Raw genomic sequence first — 17,594 nt, forward strand, 5'->3', positions numbered from 1 at the left:
GTCAGCAGGCATGAAAACATTGCTCTGGCTTGCCTGAGATCTGGGATCGATTACTCACGTCTGTCTGGACCTCGTTTACGTCACGGCGCAGACTTGAGGAAATCATGGCCAAAAAATAATGACAACTAAAATTTGGCGAGATATTTATGATTTTATTAATGACCACATCCTTCTGGATTTGTGTTATGTGTTAGGTTGCAACCGATTCTTGCTACATTTTGCTTTCACAATTTATAGAATGACAGATGATTTTATTTAACATAAGAAAATAAGTCTTACTGAGTGATACTGAGACAGGTGTTGTCCGTACTTAGTTGTAGCCATGATGATAAGCGATATGGCAGCGAGTAGACAGTGGGTAGAAAACAGAGGGAATGGTGCTGTATTGAGGACCCCTGTTCTTGTACAAAAACATTTCATGAAAAGGTGTCTGCTTCAGGGTTGATAGTTCCATTTCATTAAATTTCACATGTGAAAAACTTCAATGCTTGGTTGCCTTAGAAATTCTTCATTCTGCCCTCTTGCAGTTATCTTTTATTTTGTGTTGTTTGTTCAACATAGTTTTTTTCTAGAGCCAGATAAAGGCTTCAACAACCCTACAGCATATGCCCCTCAGTGCACCTACACCAAATGCTCCTTATCTTCAGTTCTTTTAAGGGTAGAACAATCATTTGGCCTCCAGGAGGTGCTATCTGCTAACAACAGCACAAACTTAAGGAACTTCCACTCCATTATTATAGAACAGGTTTCTGATTTAAATACATTTAATTTGACGTGGAAATGCATAGTAAGTATTTAGATTAAGATGCAGATCACCTCCACAGCTTCCACAACACAACTGTTGATCATTTCAGGCTACTGTTTATCATTGTTTGAAAGTAATTGAACACATGCTCAGGTACTTCACTCATGTACACTTTTTAGGTACTTGTACTTTACTTACTTGCAGTTTCCATTTCTGTTTCAGAGTGAAATGCTGTACCTTTTACTCCACTAAATGTTTGAATATCTACACTGAATATAATGTGATATTTGCAATCATGAGTTTAAAAGCACCTTCACTTTGAAATTTGCAGCATCTGAACCCCTGATTGAACAAAGTATACCAAATTCCAACTGTGTCTATTTTAGGGACAGCTTTGATCATTCATCTGTAATTTCTCACAACACTTGACCCCTACCAGGTTCACAGTGTGTGAACTCAGAATCATCACAGTGGCTGTTTATTCTGCTGACAAGTGCTGGAGTCCAGCATTAGGGTTCATTGGTTAAGCAGCACAGGTTTTGTCATTTGTGGAGCGAGGGACTAAATTCAGTTGTCCAATTTCCTGCCTAATTATTCAGACAGATAAAATAGCACCAACATCCAAACACTGGGCATTCAAATCTGTCAGCTGTGATTAATTCAGTGCAAGTTGGAAGAGAACAGCCCTCCACGCAGAACTGGGTCATCCTTTAGATGTTCAGGAATAGCATTGTTGTAATAGTTATAACTGAAGCAGTCAGCATGCTTTGTTAACATGAACTGTGTCATCTAACTAGTACATATAAATATTAATAGGAACAGTCAGAACTTTGTTGTGTTGTTGGGGAAAGGATTTAGCAACAACAATAACAGGGATATTATGAAGGGAGATTCCAGCAGGTTATATTACATATATACACATTACATATATGCACAAGAAGAATTGTTATTAAAATGATGCTGAGTACCATTTGACACACAAACATATAGTATATATCAGCACATCTTTTGCCACAGCCTTAATGCTTTATTCAGTACACATTAACATTAGCTGTTAAACACTGTCGTTCAGCCTTCTTCCAGCAGATGGCAACATCCTCCTTCAGAGCACAAACTTGCATAATGACAGACCCACATAGTAGCAGCAGGACTGTGCAAAAGGAGATGAATCATGAAAATGATTCCACTTGGTAAATCAAGTAGCATTATAAATCACAAAGTCTGTTTCCAATTTTCAGCACTGCACCTTAATCAATATTTTATACTTCTATGTGCAGCATGCTGAAATATTGACCGACCACCAGAGTGCATGAAGGTTAAGTTAAGCACCCAGAACACCTCTTAAAACAGCCTTCTTGTCTGAGCAGACACATCATACAGTGGAGCTCAAGGCAGGACACAGAGCTATCAGTCAGAGAATCTGGGAAGCTGTCAGGAAACCAATCAGAAAATAAGTTGATGAATCAATTGGCAAAGTCAAACTGTGGCCTCTGCAGTCTGAATAGATCCTTGGCTGACAAGCTGCTATAAAGAGCTCAGACTTGTTTGTTGAAGATCAAAACGAAACCTGAAAGTGAGCCCGAGGGCTGTATGATAATAGCTTCACTTACACCAGGACATTCAGTCCCCCCCATTCAGTAATCCATCACAAATACATGCAAGTTTATTACAAATATGCTTTCATGTAAATGTATAAAATCAGTGAAATAAACCATATTCATTTCAAAAATACTGTTCTGAGCATGCACACTTCATGCAATTTTATGGGGAAGAGAAAAATAATACCATTGTTAATATGATAACCAAGATGATAACCTGCTGTATACATGAAACTCACTTCATGCAGGTCCGACATGTTTCTTGAACTGGGGTGTAATATATGTGATTCAAATTTAATGTTAAATTTCAGATGCATAGCTTTCCGAGATCCCTGATGATCTGGTGCCCCAGGACATCGACAGGGAAAACCTACCATGTCTTTGGCCTTTCAGTTATTACTTGTCATTTGACTATTGCTTTACTTTACTTACTTTACTTTTTCACTCGATGCATGCTTTGTACAGACGTCCACATTCCTGCGATCAGAAAAAGAATACGCAGGTGTGGAAAATGAATGGATGAAACTATTCTGAGAACATGTTTTTCACCCCTGGATTCTCAGTTTTTAGACGATGTCACCAACCGTGGCACCAAGTCTGTCACTAAAATAAGACATTTTTCTGAACAGCCTAGGTTGAGTTGGCTCCGTGCAGATACTCTGTATACACATTACATTGCAACAATGTTTTGGAAACACAATCTTGAAATGCATCCATGGTCACCTCCTCTGTGCTGCCCTCTTGAGTCTGTTTGTGCACTTGCCAGGTTTTACTCACTGTCCATGTTTTACTCAAGGGCTTTAGAGACAGGCCAGGCTCCAAGGCTGCAGATGGATACTGTAGAGTTATTGTGACTGAAGCTATTTTTTTTATTAACTAAGGGCTTGCGGCAATTACATGTCTCTGAATATGGCTGACAAAGCATCATCCATTTTCATCCACACGCTCTAGAACAGACCATTGTGCCGTTCACTATAAGAAATTGAGTTGTGATAATTTTTATGAGTGTAGTCTATCACATAATGGCTTTAAGTCCAAATGAGTTGGCACAGTCACTATGAAATTTGATATAATTGTTAGGATCTCTTGTTGAAGAGTCCAGTTTCTCCAAGCATGCTGAAACTCATTATCTTTCATCATTTTTAAAGGCACGGAGAGAGAGGCTGCTTAATTGGTAAATCTTAATACTAGTTATGAAAACATAATTTCAATGACATACTGTCTAACATGAGGTTAGTTTGTACAGGAAAAGCAAATACAGCACACACTGATTATAACCATTGCATCTGTAGAAGTAGCTTTCCTGGAAAAGGAGCCAGACAATCTATATATCAATCAAATTCAGACTCTTTCTTGCAGCAAATCCCAGAAATAATTTTCAACACTGCTGACTTATAGTTTCCCAACAGGATATTTATCTGTCATAAAATATGAAACCATGAAAACTGATGTGTCATCTGAAAGCAAAGTTTTGTCAGGTTAAAGTATGGGACCATATATGAGGTCTTGGTCTTCATATAAGCAAGATAAGCTACGGTGTGTTTTGTGGTCAGGGGAAATTACAGCGCCACAAAGAGATTTTAGTGACTGATCTTCACATTTAATATCAAATACAGACAGGGACGTCTATCATAGATATTAATATGTGATACAGAAACTATGGACACGGTGTGCCTGAGAGCCATCACAGCACAACAAGGATTATAGTCAGGACTCAGTATCAGTGTCTTCTGTTGGAAACAGACACAGCAGCAATAATACATAGTTCATTTAATTGTAAACAACACTGATTGTGTCCTTTCCCTTTGCTGTTCTTTTCCCCAGAGTGCAATATGAGCATTGATTTTATGACAGCGTAAAGAATGAAGTAGTTAAGCCCTGTCGTGGCTGAATGTAGCACATCCTGACAAGATATTTGTTTCTCAGGATTTCAGCCGTTTTCTAGATTTCTAATTCTTATTATGATAGACTTTCACCACTTCCACTAGTCATTCCCATTCAGCAATAAAATACATTTAATATTTATTATGACTTTTTTTTTAAAGCCAAGTCAATGTCCCAAACCAGAATTTATTCACACGAGTCTAAGGGTTGAAGAGAAAGGGAGAAAACGTTTCCTTTAGGATTCCATACCTTATCTGTTAATTATGATGTTTTTCATGCACTCACCTACTGTATGCTGAGTGCAAATGAGGTTGAAATGCAATATCTGCGACACGGTCACTCAAAATGCAGATCCTGTGTCATTTAAAGGGCTCTAGAATCACACATACAATAAATTCAAGTATAAAATACATCAAAATCTAATTTTTAGGTCATGACTAAGAGCCTATAGTCATGTCAGTGGCTCTGAGAGTACTTTGGCACATCAGTGGTTTGAGCTAAATGCGATCGAAAGCCAGACAGCAAGCTCACAATATGACAAAAGAACATTCTGATGTTCAGCGGGTATCATATTTGGCATGATCACCATCTTTATTGAGAGTGTTAGCAGACTAACATTTGCTAGTTAAACACAAAGCTGGGAATGCCATTAGTGCTGCAGGTATTTGGTCTGAAAGTGTATAAAGTAATATGGGGAATGTGAATGTCTGAACTACATTTCATGGCAATCCATTCAATAGCTGTTAAGACATTTCAGTCCGGACCAAAGTGGTGGATTGACCAACAGACACACTGCTTACACAGCTAAAAACTCAATCAAGTCAATAAATAAAATATGAGCAACGCCAACAGCTCGATGACAAGGACTGCAATTATGATCTCATACTGTTGTTCAGCATTACAAAATACTGAGCAATGGCAAGGTAACATATTTCTGTCCCCTCCTCATATTTTACAATTTGACTGCTCTTTTAAATACTGATAACAGTGCTTAGAAGTCTTTTTGAGATGTAACTAAATCCCTCCTGAGTGCCAGATGCAGCTCTATTATTGTTTTTCTGTATGACTTCACACTGAGTGGAACATCAGAGCACAAACTCAACAGAGTTAAATTTGGCATGCTTCGTTCTAAATGGCCCCTAGCCCCCGCAGCACAAAGTTCACATCCCAAGCTGGTCTTAGCCAGACTGGTTGACACTGAACTGCCCTTTCTCATTCTACCGGGGATTTTGAGAAATGTTTACTTGGAAAGTCCATGACCCTGCAGATGAACCACAGCGTCATCATTTGTGATGAAACACACAGGAAGTTAGTGGTAAATGCATTTCCTAAAGATGAGATTTTTCACATGAAATTTGGTGCGATTACTGTTGACATAGCTTACTCTAGAACTAAGCTTAAATTTAAGGTCAGAGTGAGGCCAAGAATGAAATTAATCACCTCTGAAAACATGACTGACCACAGAGGGGACAACCTCTATCCTCAGGAAACCTTCAGATGCATGAGCTCAAACGTGTGTAAAAAGACTTAACAGGAGAATGCTTCCACGTCTGGAGAGCGCTGTAGAGGTAGAAGACCCTGGCAGGCAGGAGACTGACATGGCTAGTTCTCCCTAGCCACTTTGTAAAACATTTACCCTTGTGCTTATCCGACATGGCAAATATCATCCATGTTCTTTCAGTGTCAGCCAACATCCCTCAAGCTGACAGGCTGAACTGCGGACCACAGGGACTCTCACTCATCATAAATATTACATTGGGTCTGTTTGCATGCCTGCACATGGCCACCAATAAGGAAGCTTTACAAAATAGCTGCCATTGATCTTAGCAACTTAAAAAAAAAAAAGTAAATTCTTGAACTTTACTTACTCTTAGTGCTTTACACTCAATGGGCTCTCTGGCGAAGTAGGTAGTTAAGTAGTTATTAGTGATTCATGACTAATTACCACTTGATGTATGGAGAATAGGAGGCCGTAGGAAGCAGCATGGGTCAATAGGCTATCAGGCATAAAGGGAAGAGAGGATTTAAGCCATGCTGCCACTTGTCATATTTACACAAAACATTAGAATGGCCTGAATGTAATGCTGGGATGGGGGTGGGGGAGGTGGGTGGTGCTGGTGGTGTGTGGTTTGTGTGTGAGGAGAGGGAGGGTGTGGGGGGTGCCACAGCTGCAGGCCAACAGTTGATCCTGTCCCGGGAAACAGGATCAGCCAGGTCAGGGCAGGGGGGGCGGGGCAAAAGGTTGTGACCCTGGGGGTTAAGGAACAGACTTCACAAAGAGGTACATCTTCAAAAGCAAAGGCCCCACTGGGGGAACCGGTATAGGTTGGGAAAATAAACCAATCTGACCTCCTTTCTCAGAGCAGGAGTTTCCCCAGGTGTTTGCTTTAACCTCTTTGTTGTTGTCTGACTTGAGGCGCTGCTCTCACGTATGCTCACACTCACGCAGCAGCATTGCTTCAAAACAGAGTACACATATCTTTTTTTTTGCGAGAAAATGGTGTTTTAGCATTTTCTGAACATATTCTGTCTTTATGACGCTCCGCATGGGGTCACGTGACCCATAAAATGCTAATTACATTACGTGTGTGCGCGTGTTTACACAACATGTGAGGTCAAACCATGTGCTCGGAGTTCAAACGCTTGCATGAGGAGAGGGTGATCAAACATCTGTGAGCGTATTCATCACAGCAGTCACCATGACAGTACTGAGGAGTGTTAGCTCGGTATGACCTCCATGTGAATAAACAAAGCGCTCACAAAGAAACTAACTCATTAGCACTGAAATCTATGCACAATAGTAGGTTTTAACAGTTGATGTGTCCCCATGTGCATAAACCCTTGACCAAGCACATTAAGTGTAGTCATTAAGTTGTTTGTCAGGGAAAAGCATCTGTAATGCCAGGAAATAGTTTTTGGAGGCCTCATAACTATGAAATGCCTGTTGTGGGACTTCCGAGTCCTTGGCCTCTGTTGAGTCATTGGTGGCCTGATGTGGAGTGCTAACATCCTTTTGGCCTCATGCTGAGGTCAGGAAATCAAAGAGCCACAGTCAAACAGCCGATTGTCAAGTTTTACACCTCGACCTCAGCTTAAACTTGGGACTCCCTCCTCCTTTATGTTTGCCGCTGCTTCAGCAATCGGAGGAAATCAAGAGGTTACTGGTGGTTCAGCCTTGATAAGAATCTCGAAATGGAGAAGTTCACGGAGGGGAAAGGTTACCGGGAGTTTAAAGAGAGTGCAGTCAGTCATGGGGAATATTAAATAAAAGGGAAGTCAGGGCTGAGGAACTGCGCTACGATTTCAAAAGTGCACTGCAGACAAAAAGCCGTCTGTTCACCCACTGGACTTCATATTCAAACCCAGAGCAAGGGAAGTTTAACTTGAACTCATCTTCACCTTTAGGAAGTCTCACGCTACGGGCTGTTTTTCTCAAGTCAAGCAAATTATCCCAAAATGAATAACTTTCTGGACTGAACACAAGAATTAAGGTCTTGTATTGACTGTACAAAGAGATCTATTTTGGGTTCTACATAAAAGATATATGTTCCATTTTGTAAGGCACATCCTCGGTATTCAGTGTACATCTGGTGACCTCCACGTGTCCTCCTCCGTTCAGTGTCTTTCCTGCCTTTGTTAAGACTCAGCACTGTAGTGAACAGCAGCCAACTCAGAAGCAGAAGTTTCAGGGCAAATACAGGACATCCTCTCACTCTACTCTAATGGACCAGAGTCTTTGATTACACAAAGTGCAGTCTGGCTTTGATGTCCTATTTTAACAATAATAATCGGTGCTGTGAGCTAAGTCAGATATTAGGATGTACGGTGGCACATGTTCTGTAACAGTTAAACCTCGGCTGCATGTGGCTGTTGAACACGAGAATAATTAAACCCCAGTGTGTTTCATGGTGTCATCTGAAAAACTAGGGCTTTCCCCAGATAACATACAGTAATACTCTGGCACACATCACCAACTAATGCAGAAGAAAAACACACTTTTGAGTGACAAACTAGAAGAAGAGGAACACATTCATACTAGGTCATGCATTTTAGTACTTTATTTCTGAGATATCAGTGCAAATGAACACCAAAAATGAAAACATAAAAAATGAAATAATGTTTCAGGTTTTCACATGAAAAAATGAAACACCTTTTTTTTTATATTTGCTGCTACAAATGTATTTCTTAGATGCACAATGCAGATCTATGATTGTACGTCAATCCCCCACTATAGCCCCGAGCTCTTTCACAGAGCTTTGTTAACCAGTAACAGAAAGGAAAATCACAAAAATATTCAATGCACGTTTATTTTTCCACACATTTTAATCAACTTGCTCAACAGTCTGCGGTTATTTAGGGACTGTTCATATTCTAAACGAACCTCTCTCTGTGATAAAAAAAAAGACCTATTTTAAGACTTGACATTTTCCCCCATCACCAGTAGGGATACACAGGTAGTTCCCATGCGTCTGCATGCAACAGGCAGCAGTGAGGAGAGTCAGACATTATTACACAACACAGCGCAGGATAGATTATCATTTACCACATAGAGACACATGCAAAGAACAAACCAACCAAAAAAAGATGGGCATAGCATCCTCTGCCTTTGTATGTACACTTGTACGCATATAATTCATATTTACATATCAGGGCATTAAAAACTAGGGTAATATCTTTTCTTAAACATTACAAAATAGTCATCTTTCATACTGAAAGTACTATGTACACAAATATATTTAACCATTGTGAAAATGTATTAATCGAAGAGACGTACTTCATCGGTATATGTATTAAAAAGATCACAAGACTAAATGGATAAAGCAGTGTGTGAAACTAACCGAAAAGAATACAGTACAATCAAAATAAGGAGCTAGATACCAGATATCCCTCAAGACACCAAAACGTCTTGGTGATTATTGGGGGCAGGTACACATATCCAGCTGCTTTGAAAACAAAGATGTACCTGTGGTCTTCTCTTAATTATCATGCAATTCTTTTGACATTTTATGAGTTGAGACTGCCACAAAACATAAAAAAATGTTCATAAACCACAACAGTTAAGAAATGATGAAAAAAACCCCCACAAACTGTCAAATTCTCAACAGATAACAATACTGACATTTTTTTATTACATGCCATTAAATTATTCTGAAAAGGACACCGAGGACTCAGCTTCGATAGTGCAAACTCCGGGTGCTCCTTTGTATGAAATGAAAAGAACAAGCCATGTGCTTGACAAGTTTTTGTGTGCATTAAGAAAAGCAGTGTGGGTTTACCCAGGATGGTAGGGTACGTTTCTCAGACGCTGCAGCCTTTTAACTGTTGCTCTAGAAACCTGTTTACATACAGTTGCTCAACTGTAAGCGCCACACATGCTCTGTTGACCCATCTGCTCAAAACTGCACAATCTGCAAACACGTCACCCTGAGCTTGCACTGTCGAATACTGCCCTTAAAAGTTCAATTCAAACAAAAGCATAATTCAATGAGTTGTGACCATTCAAACCCCCATTGATATTTTCTTGCTCCATTGGTAATCATACCACACCGTGAATGTTGAGGAAAAGCAAGAGAAAGCATTCATCATGGTAGGATCCTCACTGAAGCTATTGCAGTGTGAATATTGTTTTCAAGGTCCTCCTTTGAATGAATTTATCATGTACATTGTTGTAATAGACCACTGCGTCTGCCCTAGAATGACTTTATTTGGAATCTTATCTAAAATTGATGGGACTTTGTCTATCTGAAAACGTTCTGATGGAGAAAATAAATAAATGTCCACTGAACTGAGCGCTAACATTTTTGGAGTCATCAATAATAAATATTGCCTGAAATGTTCTTTCTAAATGTTTTATGGCAGGCAACAAAGAGGACATGGAATAGTGATATGTGTACAATTTAGATGCAAATTATAAGTGTAAACCAAGACTAAGTTGTAAAGGACTTCATAATTGACAAAATGAAGTATGTAGTGCATAATAATAACTGATGGGAAAGGTCAAATTTGTGACAGTTGTGTGGTTTTGGTTGAATCCGTTTGACATTTTGCTAAGATTTTGTACCATTCCATGACCTCATTATTTAAACTTACAAATGCAAGTATGCATTTGAACTTGAACTTGCTCTATCCCACTAAAAAACATTTTTCATTCTTTGTTATTTGTCTCATCAAACCAATTTGGCAAGTCATTAAAAAAGGAAAAAGAAAAGAGTCAATGAATTTGATTCCATTTTGTATTTTTTTGTAGTTGATACAACTTCTATTCAGATGACTGGCTCAGCCGCTGGCTCTCATGGCTGTGCTTGTCATTGTGGGTCGGTGATTGTGGGGTGGAGCTCAGACTGTGTTCATAGGCATGCATGTCACTGATTGGCTCTTCTTTAACTCTGATCACAGACTGGGTTCCCTCTGCCTGATCCCTCACCTCCTTCCTCAGCTGAATGCTGCCCTTCTGCAACATGTAATACAGGATGGGGTTGGAACGCGAGAGCCGTGGAGAGTCCAGGTTTGAGTCACAACCATCCTCCTCCTCATTCTCCTGACTACTCCATCGCACAGGGCTCTCCGGCTCCTGTTTGACTAGAGTAGGGGGGTCCCGTTTTTGAGTGACTGGCCATGGAGCTGGGTTGCGGCTCCAGGGGGTGCAGATAGGGCTGTCACCTGCAGGAGGGGTGGGCAGTGGTCTGAGATTACTCGGAAGCCCTGAGTTGAGGGAACCATGTGGGTGCCAGCTGGGCAGGTGGAGGAAGCTGTGATTATGGGAAGGCTGAGTGAGAATGCTGCCGTTGGCCTTGCCATTGGCTTGCAGGACGGATGGACTGGGTGTTCCCCGGGGCTGCTGGGACAGCTCCTTCAGGCAGTTGTCAGAGAGCAGCAGCTGTTTGAGCACATTGAAGCCCCGACTTTCTCTGGTGAGGGTTTCACTTGGTGGGCTCCTGGGTGGAGCTTCCTCTTCCTTCAGAATCCTCTGCTGCTCAGGCTCTTCCTGAACAGCAGAAGAAGCAAAAATGTTTGTGTCGCCACTGTCCACTGCTCTTGGAGAGCTAATATTATTCAAACTCTCAGTCCGATCAGAGCAGAGGCGTCTCTTCTTGGGACTGGGGCTTGGGTAGTCCCTCTGTTCCTCTTTAACCTGTCTGGGCTGTGACTCTGCCTGCATTGCAGCCCTGCTATAGTAGGTAGCAGTCTGTTGTTTAAGCAACTGGCTGAGGAGGCCATATTTTGCTATGACCTCTGCAGGCCGTGGTTCTGTTTTAAATTCCTGCTGAGAGTCTGAGAGGGGGCTAGTCTTCTCATAGCCACTATGTCTCTTTCTGCCACTGCCATCCTCAGACAAGGCTGAGGACAGTCCAACTTCCTCTGTGATCTCCGTTTTGACCTTTACGTCCAAAGGGGGTCCATTGGAGCTGTCACAGACGATAGAAGCACCAGGGCTCTTCTCATAGCATCCCCCTGCTATTTCCACGCTCCTCGTGCCACTGCCACTGGGCCTATCTTTGCGGCTGACTGTAGCACTAGCTGAGCCTGTTCCTAGAAGGAGCTGCAGCACAGTGCGCCTCTCTAGAAGGTTCTCAATCTGTGATGAAGGAGGAGAAGCTTCCTTCTGGCTGAAAGGTGTGCCACTGCCTGAGGGTCCGTCAGACACAGGAGTGGTGGTGGTCCTATGGATTGGAGCATTGAGCCTTTCCAATAGGGCAAGGGGCCTGCTGGCTTCGAGCTCCTGAGCTGCCCCTTTGCTGGAAGGGATGGGTGGGGAGGAAGAAGCTGTGCCACACTGAGCCAGATTCTGTAACAGTTTGCTGGCACTGAAGGCAGGCTCTGAAGCCTTCTCAGCAGGGAAGGCTTTAGACTTGCACAAATCCAGCGGGCTGGACTGGACATGGGGGGAAGGGTAAGAGTATGGGGATAGTGCACTGCTAGGGTCACGACTAAGGGAGTACATGGGCTGGGCTGGGGCTACAGGTCTATCTAAGGGGCTTTTAGTTCTGGTCTCCTCCCAGGGCACCAGTCCTTTTGTTTGGCCTCGAGACATGGTGGCCATAGTTATATCAAGTGGCATATCTGGATTACCTACACTTTTATTAACCATCTCATTATTTCTGCGCTCAAGAAGAAGCTGCATAAGTGTAACCTTAGGGTGGGATTTTAGATCTGGGCTCATGTCATGCTCCTTGTTCTTGGACACCTTTGATCCTGATGGCTCTGGCTTCCACTTGTTTATTAAAGATTCTGTTAGTTTGTCCAGGGAGGATGTGGAGATAGAGGAGGACGATGAAGAAATAGCAGTGGAAACAGAGGAGACAACAGTAGGGGATGGTGAAAAGGTTGTGATGGAGGGTTGAGCAGAAGTTTGAGGAGAGAATGCAGCTGGGGTGGAGGAAAACACTGTGGTGGAAGAAGAGAGGGTAGAGGTGGCAGAGGAGAAGGAGGAGAAAGTAGAAGAGGGGGTGGTGGTTTTGGGCCCTGTGTCTTGTGTATTGGGCCGGCTTCTCATGGACAGGTCAATGGGAGAGCAACTTGAGTAGGAACTCTCTGCATCACTGCTGTCCTTGGTGAGGCTCCTCTCCTGGGTGGAGCACTCACTGTCCGATGTAACTGAAGAGGAGCCGCTTGGCGGAAGAATGCCACAGCTGTCCTCCAGGTGCCCATTCTTGGTCAGCTGCTTCTGGTTGTTGTGGTTGTTGAGTAGCAGCAGCAGCAAGCTGCTGCATGTCTGGGGGGGACGGGTTGGACGTGAGTCAAATCCTCGCTTCTCCCTAGGTGGCTGGCTGTGAGTGTGGTTTGGAGCATGTGGGGGAGTGGGTGGGGAGCTTTGGCTATGGCCACGCAGCAAAGAAGGGCTCTGAGGACTGGACAGGGCCGTTCGAGGGAGTGTTGTTGTTATTGTAGTTGTTGTTGTCATTCCATTTTGGGTTGTTAAGGAGCTTAGTGTGTCTGGGGCTCCAGGCAGAGTCCCTCCCACACTAGGTGGCCTTTTGTCCTGGCCATGCTGCTGGTTTGCCATGGCAGCTAGCCTCTCACTGGCAGATCTTCCTGAAAGCTGGGCTTTGAGCGCATGCTCTCTGGAGTACTGCTGAAGATGGGCTTCACTGGACAGCAGCAGGGCCAGTTGACTGCAGGCCACACTGGGCTTGGGTGAAGGTGCTGGACTAGAACGGATTTTCACCATGTTGGCCACAGCCTTCAGACGCTCCGCACAGGACACTGATTCAGCAGCTGTAGGGGCAGAGGGAGGTGTGGCGCTGTGTGCTGACCGAGGAGATTCTGGGGGTCTGTCCTGACTGTGTCCCCGGCGACTGTAAGGTGTGTTGCTGTGATTTTGAAGTTTGCTCTTCCTCATGAGGCCCTTCAAGCGGCTTGAGGCTGTCCCATACACAGGAAGTGGCTCTTTGTCTGCAGGGGGTGCCTTGGAGGGAGAGGAACACTCACTGGGGGGTTTATTTGAGTGCTGAGACATTGCCACACTCTGAAGCCTGGAGCTGAATGACTGAAGCAGGGAAGCTAACAGGGTGCTCTCCCCAGCATGAGGAGATCCCTCTAGTGCTCCATTTTGCAGGCCTCCCCCTTGGCCATTCAGCTCCATCGGAGGTGAACTCATCCGCTGGTTCCCTGGATCATTCCAGGCTCCAGAGCGCAGCAGGCGGGCCTTCTTCAGGTGCTGTGAAGAACCTAGTGTGGGCCCGTTGGTTCCAGCCTTGGGAGCTGTGGGGCCATGGTTGGGCAGTTGGAAAGGCCCGCCCACCTTGTCACCCTGCTCCTGGTTGCTGTGGGCAGCCTCAGACCTTCCGCTTGCCGTGGCCCCAGGCCCGGCTACCACTGGATGCATCAGTAAACCTTCCAGATAAGTTAGAACAGCTGAATCCTTGTGTGTCTCAGGGCCAGGCTCCTCCCCATGAGTCATGTTCAATACTAGGATCCCCTCGTATGGTTCAGCACTGCTACTGGGAAACAAATGTCCACTAGGTCATCTGGTTGACAGTGGCATGCACTTCCTAAATACCAAAAAGAGGGCAGGGAATTGGACAGTGCGAGTCTGCAGGGGTCTGAAGGATGCACTGGCTGGATGTGATCCCTCTCAGTATTGGGCACAGTCAGCACTGTGGTGAAACAGCAGCCATGGTTGGAGGCAATCTGGGGCAGGTGGGCCTCCCAGGCATTGTTATGTGCCTTTAAACACTGTAGGATCCCAGAAGGCCCAGCTCCAGGCTTATGTGAGTAGTAAGCAACGAGTCAGCGGGATTTCACCACAAAGATGTTGACACATTCCGTGGCTGTGGATGTTTGGATGTCTGTCCTAAGGCCTGGCTGTGGTTCTGTCAGTGGCGCCTTTCAGCTTTGCAGATCTCACACGGGGGACCTATGGCAGTGGGTGAGAGAGAAAAGAGGGAGGAGTGGAGAGAGAGATGGTTGGGTGGAGAAAAAAAAGGAGAAAAAGGAGAAATTGTGTGAGAAGCACGGATTTGCAGAGCACTATATCACATTCATTTCACCACCTCATCTGCCATCTCTGTTACTTAGCAACATTTCAGATTGACTGCACACGGCTCCTTCTCCTCTCTGCACTCTCCCCTTGCAGCCACTGAACAGACGACAAATGTAGATTAGGCCTGATTGGATCCAAATTGAAAATTCAAGCCCACTACCTTGAAAACATTCAGGTCTTGAGCTGCAAGCCCCTCACAGCGATGTCTTTCAAAAGTGAAGGGCCTTGTGAGAGCTGTGAATAATTTCTTATGCAGCTTGTCATTTCAGTGGATTATCCCCCCCCCACCACCTCCTGCTCCTTATGCACTTGAGCAGCATCTCACACTACGCAACCCTCGGTCTACCTAAAGCAGGGGGCCACCCACCCACACGCATACAAGTTAGCATTTAACCATTCATGCCGAGGCACAAGCATGAAAATGGGCATGAAGACATACATAAACGCATGCATACTCTCACACATACGCAGAGTAAGTGAAAACCATTCTGGTGGCAACTCAGTCTCTTTATTAGAACCTGGCCAGCTGTTTAGTTTAGCCCTATAGACCATGAATTGTTTTTAAATCAGAAGACAAGAGCAAAGCATCAACTGGCTCGATGTGATGTGAGTCATGTTTATGAATACAGTACAAAGGCAGAGGAGAATCGTAGCAAGGATAGAGCTAACAGACAAGCTGTACTTGACTGTCAAGTGTGCTTTTGTGCGTGTGTATTGTGGGGTGGGGGTGGCTTAGGATCAGGTGCACCTGTCACACCACACCACTGTCAGGAGGGCAGAGCCGGTGACACTGGGGTGAGCATTGTGCCAGTTGCCATGACAGTGTCAGTGGCGCTGCCCTGGGAGACCTCTGCTCTGAACCCTGTCAGCGTGGTTTCCGTGGATACAGGACACCTCCGACAGTCCTGGCCGCATCCCATAAAGGTTAATTAATACAGAGTTTCCACCTCGCCTCAGCTGCTGTTCGTGTCCTTTCCCGATGCCGTCCTCACCTTTGGTGTCCGCTGAGTGGACCAACATAGCAGGTCACACAACAGGACAGCAGCCCTTGATTATGACGAAAGGCCATGGCAACCCACACAGCCACCAGTCTAAATACTTCACAGAGAGCAGTAGCAAGGGCCAAAAACAACAAGGCAGTAGGCTTCTAATCAGGCTGAAATCCATCCCTGTGGCCAAGGTCCACAGGTTGTCATGACAGTGAGACCAACAAGGTGGCACTTTTAATGCCACCTTGAAATGAGCTGGGATTAGAAGCTGGATTTAACTTGGCCAGTGTTCAATTAAGTCTGAGTAGCAGTAGGAAAACAATCAGGGGTTGGCAATCTTAACAACCAAAGATCTGCAGGTTGATGAGACTCTTCAGACTGTGTGGTATGGTGCAGAATAGAATAACAGTTTGGCCCATCAGTGTCAATTACAGTTCAAGGCGATTTTAGCTGCTGACCTAAATCTGACAACAATAAAAGCCAACCTGGTCATACTGGGCCATCTGACGTCTGCTGTCATGCTAATCTTAGATGCTCAGGATTAGCGCTATTTTCCCGGCAGTGAGCTTAGTGCAATTATAATAGAATGCTGTGTAACACCACGTTTGATCAGCACTGTAAACACATACAAGTGTTTACGTTCAACATAGCATGGCAAAGTAACTAATATGCAGTGATACAACCCCCCCCCAGGTTGGTGAGAGGAAAAATGTAAATGGAAAAGAAACACTGACAGGGTTTCAACATGGGAAATTCTGTTAATCTCTCTGCTGCTGGCAGTCAACCTTTGGAATTACGACTGACCTTGTCTATGTTTTTGCCCAAAGAAATTTCAATACAGAGCAGACAAGGCAGCACAGGGACACTGTGACACTGCACTATAATAGTTTATGTACAACACAGCTACTGCATTCACTATCTCACATTAAGTACAAATAACTCTTTAAACAAAGTGGGGACCTTCAGGCTCTTGAGATACATGTAATGACAGAGCCAATGTTAAAAAGCCCTGCAACAGCAAGGGCAAGAAAAAATATGTTCTCCTCAGTGACAGAGCTCTGTTAACAAATAAACGACCTTAATATGGGGAAAGCTGTCCTCTATAGTGAGCCCCTAAAGCATACAGCCCTCCTCCTTTCCTCTCTCAGAATGTGTGATGTGCATTACTATTACATTATCTCCCCTGGTGTATACATTGAAAATGACCTTACACATCTGTTAACATGTCATCTCATTGGTGGTGGCACCCAAAAAGCCTGACCTCCACCCCCCTCCGCCACTATGGGACACCACAGCACCAATGAGCTGCTCTACGGTTTCTGTGGTGATTATCCATTATCCTTGACAATGTCAGCCAATGACAGAGCAGGCACCATTCTAAAGTGATTTTTACCCCTACAGTCGCCACGTACATGTGAGAGGGAGGGCAAGTGATGGGGAGGGGTGAAAGCTTCATCATCCCTTGGCTGGTGGGCTCTTCATCTATTTCTCTCTCTCCGTTTCGCTCCTCTTACCATGAACAGGAAAGGTCACTATACTCTCAGCCACTTCCTAAAACACGTGGAATTGCCAGTAGACCGACATAAAAATGTGCCGATGCAGATGTCACAGATCCGATCTCCAAATGTGACCTTCATCCCCTCCGCTGACCTCAAGATTACACCCACTCCGCCACCCACTGACATGCTCGCTGGTAATACAGCTTTTTCTTTAATCTTAAAAAAAGTGAGCTCCTCAATGACCTTGATTGTCAGGAATGGTAATCCATTTAAGCCATTTAAAATGTATGAGACCAAACAAAAGAATTAAAAAGGGGAAGAACCAGAGGAGCGGCAGTTAAAGTCAAGGTCATTCATGTCGCCAAGGCTTTTCCACTTGATGCAACAGCTGGTGTC

General features: G+C 44.1%; 1 protein-coding gene across 2 annotated transcripts in view; it reads right to left on the reverse strand.

Annotated features, from left to right (window-relative positions):
- Nucleotides 1–8,270: 8,270 nt before the first annotated feature.
- nrip1b (nuclear receptor interacting protein 1b) overlaps nt 8,271–17,594 on the reverse strand; it is a 35,622-nt gene continuing 26,298 nt past the window's right edge. For both annotated transcript variants that reach the window (XM_041952932.1, XM_041952933.1), the window contains exon 2: nt 8,271–14,584. In XM_041952932.1, coding sequence (XP_041808866.1) covers nt 10,487–14,128 — 3,642 coding nt within the window. In that variant the 5' untranslated portion in view covers nt 14,129–14,584 and the 3' untranslated portion in view covers nt 8,271–10,486. The remainder of the gene's footprint in view (nt 14,585–17,594) is intronic.

This window comes from Chelmon rostratus, chromosome 14, assembly GCF_017976325.1.
Source record: "Chelmon rostratus isolate fCheRos1 chromosome 14, fCheRos1.pri, whole genome shotgun sequence".
In the NCBI taxonomy this organism is placed as follows: Eukaryota; Metazoa; Chordata; class Actinopteri; order Chaetodontiformes; family Chaetodontidae; genus Chelmon; species Chelmon rostratus.